This window comes from Lemur catta, chromosome 12 (assembly GCF_020740605.2).
Source record: "Lemur catta isolate mLemCat1 chromosome 12, mLemCat1.pri, whole genome shotgun sequence".
Taxonomy (NCBI): Eukaryota; Metazoa; Chordata; class Mammalia; order Primates; family Lemuridae; genus Lemur; species Lemur catta.
Genome location: NC_059139.1, coordinates 91044789 through 91062080, shown reverse-complemented (window position 1 = coordinate 91062080; position 17292 = coordinate 91044789). Strand labels below are relative to the sequence as shown.

The 17292-nt window shown below is 42.3% G+C and overlaps 1 protein-coding gene and 1 pseudogene across 2 annotated transcripts in view; both read right to left on the bottom strand.

Annotated features, from left to right (window-relative positions):
* Nucleotides 1-11374: 11374 nt before the first annotated feature.
* Nucleotides 11375-13986, bottom strand: LOC123648048 (annotated as a pseudogene).
* A 399-nt stretch (nucleotides 13987-14385) lies between these two features.
* Nucleotides 14386-17292, bottom strand: part of SLC12A2 (solute carrier family 12 member 2) — a 93096-nt gene continuing 90189 nt past the window's right edge. For both annotated transcript variants that reach the window (XM_045566551.1, XM_045566552.1), the window contains one exon: nucleotides 14386-17266. In XM_045566551.1, the coding sequence (XP_045422507.1) occupies nucleotides 17131-17266 (136 nt within the window). In that variant the 3' untranslated portion in view covers nucleotides 14386-17130. The remainder of the gene's footprint in view (nucleotides 17267-17292) is intronic.

The following is a 17292-nucleotide window of genomic DNA, read 5'->3' as shown; positions in this document are numbered from 1 at the left end:
GAGGTTTACTTAGCACCTTAAGCACTTGATATAATCTCTTGATAGTCCTTCCCTGATCAGTCAAGGTTAAGTGGGAAACAAAATAAATTACATGACCATAGTGTTCATAAGACTAAAAAAAAAAAAGGAAAACAGTCCTTTGGTTCATTCATTCACTTATTCGGTTATTAACTCAAACACTAAACAGCATTCAGTGCCAACTGCATTGTAAGGCCGCTCCAGGGTCACCTCTCCCAGGGAGCGCCCAGGCTGGAGGAGGCCACCGAACAAAGCCCGGGAACTCAAGCATGCTGCCAGGTGACCCCAGCGTGGCCAGGCCATGGGAGGGCCAAGTGGCTGAGCAGAGGGGCAGAGCAGAGAGGAGGGACCCTCCGCATCACAGAAAACCTCCCAGGGGAGGGAATTCTGAGCTGCCTCTTGAGGAGCGTCGTATTGGGTCTTGCGGGCTCTCTCTGCAGTGGTTCCAAATTCTGGCCCTGCCCTGACGGGACGGGACGCCGGGGAAGGTGACCCTCAGTGTCTACAGTGTGCCTTCTGGGATGCTTTCGTATCCGCGCGGATGGCCTAGTGCCTGAGTATCTGCCTCGCAACCGGGTGTCCCTCTCGCAGGAAACTCGTGTATACTGACAAATGCCCTGTGGCTCGTGTGTGACCTGTGTTCGGGTCACCCTGCCAAGTCGGCCGCTCTGAGAGCTCCGACCGGAAGCCGAGGCGGTGCAGGCTTGGCGGGCAGGTGAGGCACCGAGGAGGCAGCGCCACACAACCCGGGAAGTCACGGAAGTGGTTTAGCCCCGGCGGGTCCCCAAGAGGGCGGCCGCCCTGCAGGGCCCGCGGGAGCGGGTGGTCCGGGGTGCGGGCGCCCAGCCAGGCAGCGGGACGAGAGCGAGGGAGAGGGACACTAAAGCCTTCCCTGGGGTCCGGGGCAGGACCCGAGCAGTTTCCGCTGGGGAGTTCGAACCTGCGGGTTCAGAGCGAGCAGGCACGTGCTCCGTGTGGTCACATGCTGCGACAGAGCGGTCGCCGTGGCTACCTGCGCAGTCCGTGTGGCGCGGGGCGGTGGCGCCCCTGGGCTGTCGCCGTCCCCAGGTGCCCGCGCGGCGCACGCGCACTGACCCCAGCTGCCCGGCGTTGGGGGGCGCCGGGGCCGTGGGACCGGCCGATGTCTGGACTGACCGTGTTGGGGAGCCGGGAGCAGGTGTAGACCTGGAAATTCTCTCCTGGGGGTCTGAGCGCTGCTTCCGGTGTTCAAAAGTTTAATTTAGATTCAAAATGGATGCTGAGGCTGCATAAAATTACGAGAGTTGGAAGCAAGGTTGCAAGGGCCAGGACAGGCAGCCGGGAGGGCGCCCGCGCCGGGTGGTCCGGCTGGGGGCGCTGCAGGCACGGGGGTCGCGGCTGCAGGGGACCCCGGGGGGCGTGAAGGGCTGAGAAGCTGCAGGAGAACGTGGAGCACGTCCAGGCAAAACGGGCAGCCAAGACACAGCTTCGGGCGGAACGGGGATAGGACCGAATGTTTCACCCCAGCCTCACTGGGGAGACGGGTCAGAATGGAGCCATACGGAAGCCAAAACAGGCAAATCAGAAACCTTTTGCAACAATGGGAGAGAAAAACACGATTGACCTTGGCCAATCAGTACAGCCCTAGTCTGGGAGGACTAGAGCGATTTATGGTTTGGACTCGGTTTCCGCGGCTGTCGGCGGTTCGGGGAAGACCTACCAGGCAGGCGGGCAGGCGCAGCGGGAGGCCAGGGCGGCTCCGAGCCGTGGGGGCTGCCGCCTTCGGGGCACCGGGCCGCGGAGCCCAGACACCGTTTGGCCCCACCGTCGCCCCGGGCCGCACCCTGCCTGGCCTGAGCTCTGCGCTCCGGACCGTCTTTCTTTCCGGCACATCAGGCTTTGGGCAGGCCTGATACGGCCAGTGTCAGTGCTGGAACCCTGAACTGACGTCGTGGCTAAAGGGCCGGAGAGAGGTAGAACGATTAAGATGTTTAGGAAAAAGCATCAATGAGGCAGGCTGACGGATTGCACCTGGGCAGGGAGCGACAGGGAGGAGTCCCTCGAGGTGGCCTCACGTTGGTTGAGAGCTGTCCTCTTCCTCCCGATGCAGGAAAGAGGGGGAGAAAAGAGAGCTCACAGCAATTAGCACTGACTGTATCTCAGCCAGTTTATATATTTTGACGTATTGAAGGCTCACAAGGCTCACAAGGCCCGTCTGAGGCCACAGTAGCGCCCTGGGGCCGGGGCTGAGCAGCAAGGCCTAGAGGGCCCGGGGGGAGGTCCGGTCGCAGCCAGCGGCGGAGTCAGCTGCAGGAACCTGGTCTCTCCGCAAAGCCGCGTCAACACTTCTCTTGTCCCTCACGGGTGGGCCTTCTAGCGTTTGTATGCTCAACTTCCTAACTTCTCTGAAAAAAAGAGCAGAAAGTAACATTCCATTCACTGAACTAAGCTGCTTTTTTCCTCATCGCTTTTTTAGAAGTTCAAGAGATACCCTCTTGTTTATCAGCTATTCCAGTACAACAGGTTCATCCAACAGAACATGTCAGCTCGCAATGCAATCTGAGCTCAATAACCTTGCTGCCAACGAGCTGATTTTGTGCCATGGTTTTAGAACTAGAAGAGTTACTTTGATGGTCTGGAATAGTTAAGCCTGTTGGCAATACGAGCATGACTTTTCATTATCTACACACTGCTATTTGCCAGATAGTGGGTCCTTTTGGAAACCAATGAATATCTTCATAGATGTACATGTTATAGTGTATTTTTCTGAGATTATGAAAAAAACATGTTCCATGTAATTTAGGTCATTTCTATAATAATGAGAAAATTAAAACAAAGTATTGCTTCTTTGCATTGGCTTCTTTAGACACAATACGTAAGAAAATTATGGAAGTAATAGATAAATCCAAGAGTGTGTCTCTTCCAGGGAATAGAAACAAATGAGAATAAAACATAAAAAAGAGAAATGAGGAAAAAAACATAAAAACATAAAAAGAAAAGGAATATATTAGGTGTATAAAATTTGAAATTACAAAATCATGCTCTACCTAATTGCTAAAAATTTTTTTTCAATGCATAAGAATTAATATTTAAGGAAAGATTATTAAGGTTGACATAGTAAGAAATAAAAAACCTAAGTAAACAAATAACCATTGAGCAAACTAAACATAATGTAAGTACTGCCTCCAAAAAAGGTTCGGGCCCCCAGGATTTCATTGGTGAATTATTTCAGCCGTTCCATAGCTAATTGTCATGTCGGGCTCCAGGTCCTGTATCTTGCCTTTAGCTCATACTCTAACCAACTCCTTTTATCCTCCCCTCCAACTCCCCCACACCTTTACCCAAACCTGCTGGACTTCCTGTGTTGTCAGTTTCAGCATATGCCCTTGGCATAAGCTTGAAACCTTGATGTCATCTTCATCTCATCCCTCCTCCCTCCTCCTGTCCATACCACATCTTCTTGTTTTTTTTTTTCATTCTTTCTCAATAAGTTTTCTGAATCTTAACTCTTCTTTCCATTCTTCCTGCTACTTACTTGCTTCAAGTCCCCATCATCTCTCACTTGAAATATTGTAACAACCTCCTGTCTGATACCGATGCCACCAATGCCACCAGCTCTCTCCCACATTAGTTGAGGACTAATGAAGCTCTTCCCAAAGAGAAGCTAATTCTGCACTATGCTTCTTAAAGCCTCTGTTGGTTTGCCATTACCTGGGCGTGGCATGCAAGGGTAACAGGGTGAGCTGCTGAGAATTAAATGCAACATAGTAGGAAAAATCAACCAGGTTGTTTTCAATTGCTTTAGAAAAAGCAAACTCTATTTTGGTGAGAAGACCCTGCTATTGCATTTCTAAAGAAGCACTGCAAATCTAGATACCAGTATTGTGGGAAAAGCAGATACTCTTGTGATCTAGAGTCTACTAACTGAGCTTTCTGCATTTTCCCACTGGCCGTGAACACCCACTGTCAAGGAAAGGGCAAGGGAAAGAAAGGTTGGTCCTTGTTGCAAGGTTTGGGAGAGGCTGCCCCCTAGCGTGGGAAGGAATTCCGGGGATACACTATCCTAAGGATAAAGGACTAAGAGGGTTGCTGCAAATGGAGTTGCTACCCACAGGAAGACAGGAATCCTCTCTGCCACATGCCCTCTGCATGCAGACTTCGAGATGGGGACAGCTGTGTGACTGCTGGGCTGGGGTGGAAAGAGGGCAAGGGAAGGAATAATTGAGTATTTAGCTGCTGAGCTTTGGAAACTAGTGAAGGCGCCAGGAGCCTGGGTTTGGCCTACAGAGAGCTGTGCACCTTTGAATAAATGCTGGGGCCTGGGCAAGAATCAGCAGCACCTGAAGCAACAGCCAGCAACTGCGGTCCAAAGAGCCAAGGGCTTTCCCTTACTTCCTGGGCGACGTAAACCGCAGACTCCAGAAGCAAACTCAGGGAGAGAGCACAGCTCCTGACAAACGATGAGGTTGTACTTGCTGCCAACTCTGTGTTGTGGGCTGAGCTCGATTTAACTTGACTTATAATTAGAAATGTGGTGGCTTTTGTTGTAGCCAAGTATCATACACCAATTCTTACCTGTTATTTAAGGTCATTCATAATCTGACCCCAAGCCACCTTTAAAACTTTTTTCCCAGACATTCTCTCCAGGCACTTTATATTCCAACACATTAGCCATACTTGTTTTAGATATGCTGTTTCTTTCTCCTGGAATGTTCTCCCACCTCTCTCCGGTCTGTCTGCATGGCAGACGTCCAGGAGGACCCTCCTTGCACAGCTCAGCTGCGCTCGGCCTCCCGCAGCACTTTTCCCAGTCTGAGCATTTGAACAGATTGTATCATTATTCACCTGTTCATGTTTCCCTCTAGACATACCTTGGATGAATGGCCATAGAAACAGGTAGCAAGCTACCCAACTCATTCAATAACTCAAACATGACCCTTTAACCAAATGATAAATAGAGCAATCTTGCTTCATCATTAGCATTATAGTGGACAGTGTAAATGCTATGTACCGGGCACAATTCCAAACTTTAGTAAATTGTCTTAATTTAATCCTCACAATGAGATAGCTACTTTATTGTTCCCATTTTACAGATATGAACACTGAGGCAAAGAAAAGCTCACTTGCAAGTAACAGCACCAGGACTGGAATCTGGGCAGTTTGACTCCAGAGCCTGTGATTTTCATCTTACATACTGAGAACAGACTCAGCCGTGTGTTTTATGGACAGCCTGGCTAAACCAAGGAGGCTGTCTCAGTCTTGCTGAAGAGGCTTTTGCCTTTCTTACCAACAAAGTGTTGATAAAAGGTTCTTGCCCATTTTTGTGACATGGCAAGTGAAACTCAACACAGAAAGTAACCTCCCAACCTTTCTCTCCCCTCTACATCTTAAGAATAAACTTACTGCCAACCCCCACAATCTCAGTCGCTCCTTAATATGGATTTAGGGCTTGGCCCCTGGAACCAATGACGAAAGCAGAAGAGCACCTTTCATTCTTGGGGGAGTTGGCCCTACCCCATTTGGTTTGTTTACGGGGACATAGTCCTCCATCTCCCTGACAAACCGACTGGTCACGGGATGGGTGTGTCTCAAGCTTTCTAGAAACCTGAGTCCTGCGTGAAGCTACACCGGGCTGCAGGGCAGCTGGAGCCCAGCTGTCCCCGAGCTTCCGGTGCTCACTTTCCTGGATTCAAGACTTCTTCGGTGGTGAATTGAGGTGTGGTGAAGGGGTTCCCTTTGCTCTAGTGTTTTAGAATTGCAAAGCACAGCAATAACAAAAGCAGGCTGACTTTTAGACAGTTTCACTTAAAAAAATCTCTACAGATAATGATGCCCCTTATGTCCTGCAACTGAGGTAGACCACCCCCATCCTACTGCCCTCAGGACACTGCTCCTCTCCTTCCTAAAGCCCAGTGGTTCAGTTCTTTTGAATCTAGGAACTCTTCCATTTCCTTCCAGTACATGCCATCCCTCCCGCTCATTCTAAAACTGTTACCTAGAAATAGGGGCTCGGGAAGAAGCCAGCTTTTTAGGTGGTAGCAACATGCTGATGAGGCTTTTACCACTTTTATCTTCCAGCTCAGACCACATGCCCACGGAGTCTGGCGCTGCAGGGGGAGCTTGGAAGAAAAGCATCAGATATCAGGTCCTCATTAAGAAAAAAAAAAAAACACTTAAAACTTGGACTAGGACAAGATGGGGGGGCACATCCTCCGCATTTCATCCTGTGGCCTGTTGGACAATTCATCTGAGGATTATGGACTCAGGGCAGCAGCTCTCAAACTTTTTGGTCTCAACACCCTTTTAAAAAGTAAAATATCTTTGTGTGTGTGTGTGTGTGTGTGTGTGTGTGTGTGTCAGACCTATCAATATACTGCATTAGATGTCAAAACCGAGAAACTTTAAAAATGTTTATTATAATTAAAAATAACAAATCCAATACATGCAAATACAAAACATATACATATTTTTAAAAAGTACACTTTTCAAAAACTATTATTAAGGAGATAGGCCTTGTTCTGCATAGAACAATCTCCCTCAATGTTTAGTTAGTAGAGGACAGATTATTACGTCGTTTCACAGGTTCCATTAGCCATTGGAGCCAAGATGTCATCACATCATCTAACCCCTGGAAAACACCACTGTACACCTGGGAAAGAAGGAGTGAAAAGCAACGAACATGTTAATGATTTGGCAGAACCCCAGAAAGGGTCTCGATATTCCCCTGCAGCCGCCATGTTGCACTTTAGGAGTCGCTGATACCACGGTTTGACTTCGCTATTTACTGTTAAGGGCTTAGGCCCTAAGAAGTTATTTTCTGTCCAGTCAAAAAGATAACCCTAAAGGTCAGGATCTGTGTCTACCTCAGCAAACAATTCAAAATGCCTTTCCTGGAGAAAGACATAAATCTCATTCATCTAATTCTTCTTTGAGCCAGTTTTGCCATCTTACTGGTTCTCTTATAAATGGGTTGAACATGATCTTTAACTTATTTACTCTATTTGTATGCTCATGTTTTTAACTTTTGGAAAATTATAGTTTGACATGCTGTTGGCTATTTTTGGAGGATTCAACAAGTGTCGTGTGAAAAAGGGTATACTTTTAGCTAGGCTAGGCTACACCTCTAGGTAGGCCTTCGTGAAAGTAGAAAGGGGGAAACAGGCGGTTTTGCTAAAGAAAAAAAGAAAAAGCTCTTTCTTCTGTAGCTAGAAAACATACCTGGAAGAGATTAAACAATCAAATGCCTTTCAGCATTTCAAATCCCAATTCTCAGTCTTAATCCAAAGGAGTAAAAGGTAGATTCTAAAGCATGGACAGGATCAGGACCAGACAGGAGGCTGAGATCTGGGAGACACCAGACGATCCCCTCCCACTCTGCACACCATCTGGGCAAAAGCAATCCAGAGCAGTTGCAATGTACATGGGCTAGATTGAATTATACACATTCTACTGGAGGGTGGTGGTAACAAGGTTGTGAAGACAATGACAATTAAAACAGTCCGTGCTCCCATTTGTGCAAAAGGAAAAAATAATGAGGGAGATGTACTTTCCATTCCTGCCAGTGGTATTGGGCCCCTCCTTGTGGAATCCTAGTATTTACTAAATGTATTATTTGAACAATATGTTCCTAACTGCAAGCTAACTATTTTAGCTGGTACACAATTTAAGAAATGATGGGAGGAATAACTGTGCTAGACTCGTTGAGAAACTGTGTAGTTCTCGGGTGATAAGTGATTTTCAAGTGCAATGTTGACTTTCTGTGATGACTTTAGAATGTAACTTTGCCTAAATTGCAACTCCACAGTTGAAATTTACCACCATCATAAAGCACCATACTGGGATACAGCCTGGGCCGGGGAAGAGAATCTCGACCAGGTCATTGCAGCCAATAAACTGAGGATTAGAGAATGGGTTGTGTTGCTAAGAGAAAGAAAATACAAGAGCAGAGTTCAGATCAAGGATCAGACTTCCAAGGTTGCTGGGGTTGCTTATCAGCCCTAAAATACCCAAAGTCACATCAACTAGCAGCTGGCTAGTTGAGTGTTACCAGAGAAACCTTTAAGCTGGGAACAAGATTCTGGGACTTCTCTAGAGTAGTCCTCAGGTCCCTGGGCCCCAGCAACAGCCCTTAGAAGGGAAATCCTTGCCTGCGGCCATGGAAGGCAATGGGTGAGAGGACAGCCGCAGAGAGAACCCAGGCAAGCGGTGACCAACCATGGAACTCACTGCTCTCCTTTTCCAAATGAATGTTCTTATGGTGAATTTCCTGTTCTCCCTCCATAATTAATTATAGGTAAACTGGGAGCAGTCTAGTTGAGTGGTCAAGAGCATGGGGTTCAGTTACACTCTCTGAATCTGGACCCTGGCTTTGCACTATGTGACCTGGATTTACTCCTGTGTTCCCATCTGAGAAATGGAGATTACAGAATCTACCTCGTAGTTGTGAAGATCAAATGAGACAAAACATACCAAGTATCTGGTACACAGAGGCATTCAATAAGTACCCGTCATTGCAAGGTGAATTAGGGGTAAAAATATCATTTGGCTGTTCACAGGTTGCAGGATGGCGAGCTACACCTGGACCTGACCATCATAAAGATGCTGGACTTAGACCCCAGGTCCCTGCAACCTGTAATCACAGACCTCCACGGGAGGCAAATGGCTTAGGGTTTTCTCTGATTTTCAGTGAAATGCGGGGCAGCATTATTATTTAGGGCAATCCTGGGATATCTACTGGTTTAGTCTTCCCAGCCTCCTCCTCTTATTTTCAATAATAAAATCCAGGGTTTTTTTGTTTTTTCTTTTTTTTTAAGGAGAATTCACTGCATGTCAGGTGGGCAAAGATTCATGCCTAATCAATGACGGCTGAATCAGGGGATCACATTTCCCAAACTGAGCCCACCGGGGCCCTTCCCTAGTCATTTCTGCCAAAACTTGAGACATACCACCTTTTTTACTGCAGTTGTTGTTTAGACTATGTTTTTTTTTTCTCCAGAAGGCACAGAGCACACTATGTGGTGACAGTCAAACCTAGAGAGGCAAACCAGAGACAATGAAAGACACAGACACAGGCTAATGACACTGTTCTGAGTCCCTAAACTCAGATGCCTTCCTAGACTTCCTTTTTCTGTTAGCCTGCTTTGGGTTCTATTCCTGCCACTGACAAAGACCTAACCAACATGAAAGGAAAACAGTGAGGAATCTGGAAAGGAGGTAATTAGTTGAATTCACAGCTAACATAAGAAGAGATGGAAATACGTGTAAACCATGCAAGAAAGAACAAAAGCAACCGAATAGCAGCATATGTAAAGGAGAAGAATTTCACTGAGAACAGAGATTACATGGTAGGAGTAAAGTATGTTTTCACAAGCCCTACAGTTCATTCTGTACACACTGAAGTCTGAGAACCACTGTTCACTGTTGCAATGCACAATACACCTGTGCTTCCTCACTGCGAATTTTCTGGGGAAAAAACTCAAGTATGAAATTTATGTCAATAATACTAAACTCACAGGTGGATGGATAGTAAGCAAAGGATTATCTTTACTGATGGAAAAAACAGAGAAATAGACTACCTGCAAGACGTAGGTTATAGCTCTGAGACTGGTACCACGTAGCTAATAGAAGATGCTGTTTCTATCAAGAGATTTAAAAATTCAGAAAAACCAGACTTTCATTCTTCACAATTCACTATTTCTCAAAAGGAAATATGACTGTAAGTCTTTTAACAAATAAAAATGCAAATCTTTTGCAGTCCATGAACCTCTTCTTGGAGCATAACTTCCTATCTCACTGCTACCACCCACCCTACTTCCAAAATTGTCCTCGTTATTTAATATCTTCCAAATATCTTAATTAGTTAATTTTTTAGGAACTCAAAGGAGAGTTTTCATGGCTTAAGCAAAATTATAAGCATAAAGATAACTCATGGCTTATTAGTTATTCAGGTAAACACCTACAGATTGCTCCTTTTCAAGTTGTGACCACCTCCTTAAAAAATGGCTTAATTGGAGCTTAATTTTATTTAGAATACAAAAGAGCAGCTATAATATCCTGTAAGAGTTCATATCTTACAGTATATGTGCATCTTATGCAAATAAAAAATAGGAACACTGCCTAATTTTAAAATTCTTTTTGCTGTATCTGGTAATAGAGATACAAGAGCTGGATATAAAACTATCTGATAAACTACTTCCCTTCTTTAGACTAAGTTAACTCGTTCAGGACAAAAACCTCCACAATTCCCCACCTCAAAGCTTCAGCAGTATACTAATGAAATTCTAACAAGCACAGAGTCAGGTTTTTATATTCAATATCCATGGATCACTGATCCTGTTTTGTGGATCAAAAAAAATAACCTTATTTTCATTTGTAGCTATGGGTAGAATATACTGGTAATTTATATTCATTCCTATCCTAGAAGAGTGGAACAAAGGCTGTTTGTGGACAATGTACTGGTATTTTGGGAAATGAGTTCCTCATCTGTGAGGACAGCAGCCACAGAAAGTGACAAATTCAGAGGCATTCACGTTTTCCCTAAAACAACAGTTTCAAACTTTCCCCTTGTCTAATACAAAATTCAGTGGTAGATTCAAAGGGGGAAAAATGGGCTGAAGTTCTTAAAGCTGACATTTAATAGACTATCTGAAATGTCTATCACACGTAAAATAATCCTATAACCGTTGCCACCATATTCTATGAAGGGCAATGAAACTTCGATCTTTAGTTAGTGTACTCTCCAAAAAAAGTATGTCAAATTGGTTAACCCACTGACACATTTCATGTATTTACTATTTGAACTAGCTAAACTAAATAGTACTTTCTATGGAGTATGTCCTAGGACTTGTACTATCTTTACCCCCAAAATTAAACTACCATCTATCCATCTATTTCCTTTGACCCTACAAACATCCTGTTAGAACATAAAGAGGGAAGCATATCAAATGCATTTGGCTTTTCTTCTGGTGAATGAACCAAAAAAAAAAAAACCCCAAAAAACCCAAAAAGCAAACCAAAAAAAAGACCTCTGCTGCCTCGAATATTAATTACATTCCTGTTTTGAAAACTAATGAATAGTCTGATATTAGAAAATGTCACATTCATAGTTGCCTTTGAATTCTTTTTTTTTTTTTTTTGGATAACATTATACAAAAGTACAGTTTTTGTGATAACCTTTTATTTATATAGAATTATAAATTATAAACTATTATTTTGCTCAAACCTTTTAACCACCACATGAGGCACACACGGCAGAGGGTATTAGCTCCATTTCACAGGCAAGAATGGAAATACTGTTCCCATATTTATATAAGACAGCTGGGATTTAAGCCCTGAGTTTCCATTCTCACAACAGCTTTTTTCTCATGACTTTTGTGATACATCATTTTAAAGTAATCTGATTTCACAATGCTTTAAAACATAAGAGTAACATCTATAACATCTATTGCTGGCAGGTTAACTCTGGAGCCAACCAACCTAATTAATTACCTCATAACCTGGCACATTTCAGGCACTGTTATACCTCTAACTTAATTTCACAGCTATATTTGAGGGCCCCATGAGCCAAAATTGCAGCAAAGCTGACCTGAAAGGACCAGAACACAATGGTCACGCCTATTTCCAAATTTAACCTAGGCCTGGCTCATCCTCATAATCGAGGCAACCAAGTGAAGGTCCGCTTAGCAGTGGACACAGATGAAAAAACACAAGGAGTGTGCTGGTGTCGGCATTACCAACAGGACAAAGGGCAATACTTCTGGAGTCCCGAATATGCAAGATAAAGGTCAATTAAGCTGCCTGCCATATGCCCAAAAAGCCAAATAGCGCTAAGCCAACCAAGAAAATGGTTCATTCCTTCCTAATCCTGGTTTTAAGGAGAAGATCATCACAGAAACCATGAAATTCCATCCTCAACCCTAGGGGGAAGGAGAGGAACGGTGGGCATTTCCCAGACTTCAAGGTGCAGGGGCAACAGTCTGCCACTGTGGAGGGAGGGGAAAAGCTATCTTGGTCAGCTTTGGTCTTCCACAAGACAGTGGAACCAGAGACTAGCAAGATCAGGGCTTGGGCGACCAATCCTGGGAAAAGCAGGACTTCCTCACATGAAGCGCAGAGGTCCCTGGGGAGAAGAGTCTATGAACACCCTAAAATTGTAAGCAAAATTTTGAGTATATGCATGTACCGGTCAAAGTGGTCCTTCATCCTCAAATCCTGAACTAGAGAAAGGGACTAAACCAGTTGCAGAGTAGGATACAAAAGCCACCAGATGCACTTAGAGCCAGCCAAGTCTGAGAGTTCTCAAAGCCATCACTGAAAACTTGGAACAGGGATTCAAAAAAACAACTGAGCACTTGTTTTTGCATTCTCCTTTCTAACTGTATTTCAAGTCTTTTCAAAACAAAACCCTGGGAATACCCGGATTCAAGTACACCCCTGGGCTTGGTCCACTGTTGCAGGAGTCTTAGGGATCCTCATACACATGCTTGAGTCATTCATTCACCAACGTTCAACCGCAGGATAGAAGATCTGACAAAGTAGGACTCCTTTCTCCATGGCATGTGATTTCAGAGGTGGCAGCAGCCAAAGTGGAAAACACTGGAATTTTTCCTTAGAACTGGACCGTGATGAGACGTTCCTGCCATGAGCATAACCGACTGTCTTTTCCCTGACCCTTCCCTTCGTTTTTGAAGATAGAGCAGAAAATAATCTTCTCTGAAGATACTTGATAATTCCAAAACCCAAAAACACATGCTCCCAATGCACCCAGATATTCTGGGTCTAGTTCAGCTGGCGGATGAGCTGATTGATGCGTTCACCTCGATAGCCAGGTGAGCCCGTCTCCTTGAGGAAGCCCACTTTATTTTGGTAGCACGACGGGCCACTGAGAGTTGGAAAGGACGCAAGAACCATGAGGTCTCCTGGAAATGCTTCCCCGGGAAGACAATTTCATGGATGAGGTCTTCCAAGCAAATGACACTAAACCTCCCCAGGTGCTCTTCGATCACTGTGTTATCCGTCAGAGGGATGGTCTTATTCTTGACCTTGGCTTGTCCACGTTTCAAGATGAGTTCACGGACGGACTTCAGATTTGGAAATCCCCAGGTCACATAAGGTTCCACCATACGCAGCAATTTTAGGCTCTGTGGCGTGACTCTAACAAAGACGCCACTGAAAATTTTCTTTAAGTGAAGGCTTGCGATGGTCTTTTGCACTAGTGAACTCACCCCGTTAATCCTTTGGATGCGGACAACAAAGGCCAAGGAATGTTTATCCGGCAATTCCAAGGCATGAGGTTTCACTTCTAGTCGTCTGAGACGCACCCTGTCACATTGCTGCTGCCAGGAATCATGCAGGAATGATTCCAGTCGCTTAAACCTGGGCCCTTTTCCTTTCCTCTGCTCCTTCTATGCCAAAAGTGCTTGCTTTGCCTGGGTGGCTTTGAGGGCTTGGTAAGCCTTCCTCCTTTTCAGGAGATTTTCTGGAACCAAAGGGATTTTTTTCCTTTCCTCTTGCTCTGCCATCTTTCTAGGGTTGCAGCTACTGATCTGAATTCTCTTTTAACTTCCCGAAGAAATAAGTAAATCGGCCTAAATAGTAGCTTATTTGACAATATGCAAGAAGCACAGATCATACAATGGACATTCACATTTAATTTCAGACCTATTAAAGCATCCTATAGCTAATCTATATTTCTAACTGTAATCTGTATTACCTGAGCACATACTTGCTGGAAAGACAAGGATGACCAAGTTGAAAAAGACCCATCTATCCCAGCCATCGACCTCACGGACCAGGCGGCAGTAAATGCACAGTGGACAGACCACGAGAGACGAAAGAACTGGGTTCGAGGCTGCATCCTCTGCTGATTTACCACATGACCTTGAGAACCCCCTTCAATTGCTCCAAGCTGCTTTCTCAAGAGTAAAAGAGAGAAATTAACTGTCCTACATATGTAAGGTACCTACTGTAATGTTCAAATGAGAAAGTGAAAATGCTTTGTAAAACTGTAAATCAGCTTAGCCAAAAATATCTGGAAGAAAAGAATCAGATTATATTCAGGGACTATGAATCCTTTTTAATCTTCTAGTTTCCTCATTCATAAATGAGGGATTTGGCCCATAGATAAAGCAGAATTAGAAAAGCTAAGTCATTAAAAAAAAAATCAATGATCTGTATCTCACATAGTTCAATCACACTGTTAGTATCAATAGTGTTTATTCCAAAGGCTTAGGGATAATGAATGATTTCAAACAACTTTTCCAAGGCATGAATATTAAGGTAAAATCTATTTTAAAAACTCAGACACTAATGAAATAGTTGTCTAAATGATATTAAATCATGAAGTTGGCATAGATTTATAAACAAGATAAAATAAGAGCAGACATAAAATAGTTTAATGAATCCACTTCCTTTATTGCAGCAACTTCTGTACAAAGCAGCAACTGCAATTCTCAAGGTTAAAACATTAGAAAAGCATTTGTGTGACAGTTATAGTACAGTATTATCAAAATATTACATTTTCAAACTTAGTAGATGATCATCCACCAGAGCTCAAATCTTTAAATTATTTCCATAGTCTTAAAAAATATGTAATGTCAGAAAGCATATAAAAAGAATGTAAAAGGAAACCTAAAATACAAATGAAATAATGTAACAAATAAATATTTGATTTCAGTAACCATTAATAATCAGCTTAACACCACCATTCTCTCTAAACCCATTGAATTCTTACCTATAGGAATAATGAACTGTCAAATGCCATTGTATAATTATTTATTTCCAAGTTATCACTAATAATTAGAACTAAAAAAATTTGGCATTAAAATAATCAAAATTCAGCATAAATAAGGTACAACAGCTTCAACACTAGCTAGCATCTCTAAGAATTAATCATTGAAATTTATTAGAGCACTACAACAACCTTGAAACTTTTAACCTGGTGTCTAGTGTTAAGTGAAAGTAATATAATTTTTTTAAGTGAAAAGCTTCTTACATTATTTCACAGACAATATTACCCTCCCCACATTATGCATATTTAGATATATTTTTATGTACTTTATACACACATGTATAACGCATGACATTTGGTTCCTGTAGTATAGATCACAATGATGTTTTCCTGAATGGGAAAAACTTAAAAAAAAAAGGTAAGTGTACCTGTGCACATATCAAGATAGCAGCACTCAGTCCATGCCCTATTATCCATTTTAAAAGTTCACACATGATATTGTTTACTGAATATATTTCTACTGTCTTTCCCCCCCAAACACGGCAAAGCCTGCAATAAATGGAACAATGCTATGAGTTATAATGTAGAAAAGAACTTTTAGAAAATCAGTTACTTCATTTTCTTAATATTTTGAATTCAAAATTATCAGACCTCCAATTTATATTAATTGAATTCATACACATGCAGCAAAATACTGCACCATTGAAAAGAATAATTTTATAGATTTCTATCAAGATTCATGAAACTTGCATAAATTCTACACCATGGAAACTTATACCAATGAATCCACCAAACAGTATTTTAGATGAAATGTTCCCGATCTTTTAACTGGATAACTGTGTGAAATTACGGCATGCCCTTCAAATCATCACCCTTGTTCTCCGTGAAACCTATATCCATCAATCGGATTTTGAACTTATGTTTACTAAAACAAAAAAATAATTTAATCTAATGAATCTTGATCACCTTAAAATGCAAAACACCAGCAACATAAATTTCATTATATATACACATATGCATCTGTGTATGCATATACATATACACACACACATATACAGATATGTAGACATAAATCCCTTGAAATGTTTTTAGGAAATCCTTCCTTGAATAAAAAATGAAAAACTTCACATTAATAATTGTATATAAAGCTTTTAGTAACAGTACATATGCACTGTCAAAATTGTACTAGTAGACTGTGATGTCAAAACAGACATTTCAAAAGCACAAACTGGCAGTTTTTCTTAACACAAAAGTTTTAAAGTATTATGAATGGATTAAATTTAAATGTTCAGAATAATCTGTTCAAACCTGAGTGTATTAAGACTAAGTGTATTTGACAACTGAATGAAGTAAGCCTAAAAACATTTTACTAAGAAACCAGTGGTCCATTTAACCATTTGATGAAACATTATTTTAATGATTTATAAAGGATGGTACAGTATAGTGAAATTCCACATAGTGTTTATTGAAATATTCTATTAAATGACATTGCTTTGTCTAAATTTCCTCCAGAAAAAAAAAATCTGTTAGCATTTCTTAAAAGTCCCTCAGATTTGAGGAAAATTCTAAATTAGGACAGATCTCTTTCAAATAAATACAAATGATCTTGTTTAAAGAATGACAACATATAATTTTTCAGCATGGTACATTCCAAGTATTGGATAAATCCTCAACCTTCCCTAAGGTTTCAAGAAATAATAATGAAGACTGATATAATACCCAATCATAAGGGTTTAAAAAGGTATTTTCGGACTTTTTATCTTAGCTCTACATTTACAAGTACTCATGTAAACACCTAACCTTGGGGGCACTTTTTGATTATCATATTTTTTCCCCATTTTTCATTAACCTGCCCTAATTCTCACCTTTAATATCTAACAGATACCTTTAAAAAAGTAATAGAAAACACACAGTACTCAACACTAATTGGTCAATGGAAGAAGAAAAGCAGTGTCCATTTTGTCTTAAGGTGGAAGAGACTAGAAATAAAAATAATAGCTGAAGGCAAAGTTTGACATTCTATAAATTTATAAAAGAGGATATATGGATGAGATTTGGTTAATTTCAGAAGGCACCTCAAGGCTAAAGGCTTTTTGTACTCCTTTCATCAATCAAAAAATAACACACTTTTATTGCTATTCCAGTAGCAAAGGAAAACTTGACTCTCATGAACTTTAGTCCAAGAAAGAATCACCATTCATTAAGATTGAGATATGGAATTGACTAAAACTGAAGTCTCCATACACATATCAAACGGAGCAACTTTCCTGTGTGCTTTCAAAGTAATGAAATAGTGAAAGAAAAGTCACCATTCACCATTGTGATGTTAATATGTCATTGAAGATTTCAGTTACTTCACTAGGCACTAAGTACCACTCTGGAGGACTGTCCACTGTGTAGACCATTTAGGAATAGAAGGTAAGGACACTCTGATGATTCCCACGGACGAGGAGGATTGGTGGTAGGTCCTTAGATAGAGCTTCTAACCACGCCATGTAGAGAGCACTAGACACAGCACCTTTTCGTGCAACTGGAAGACTCCTGGCATCCAAAACAGAAAGGAAACT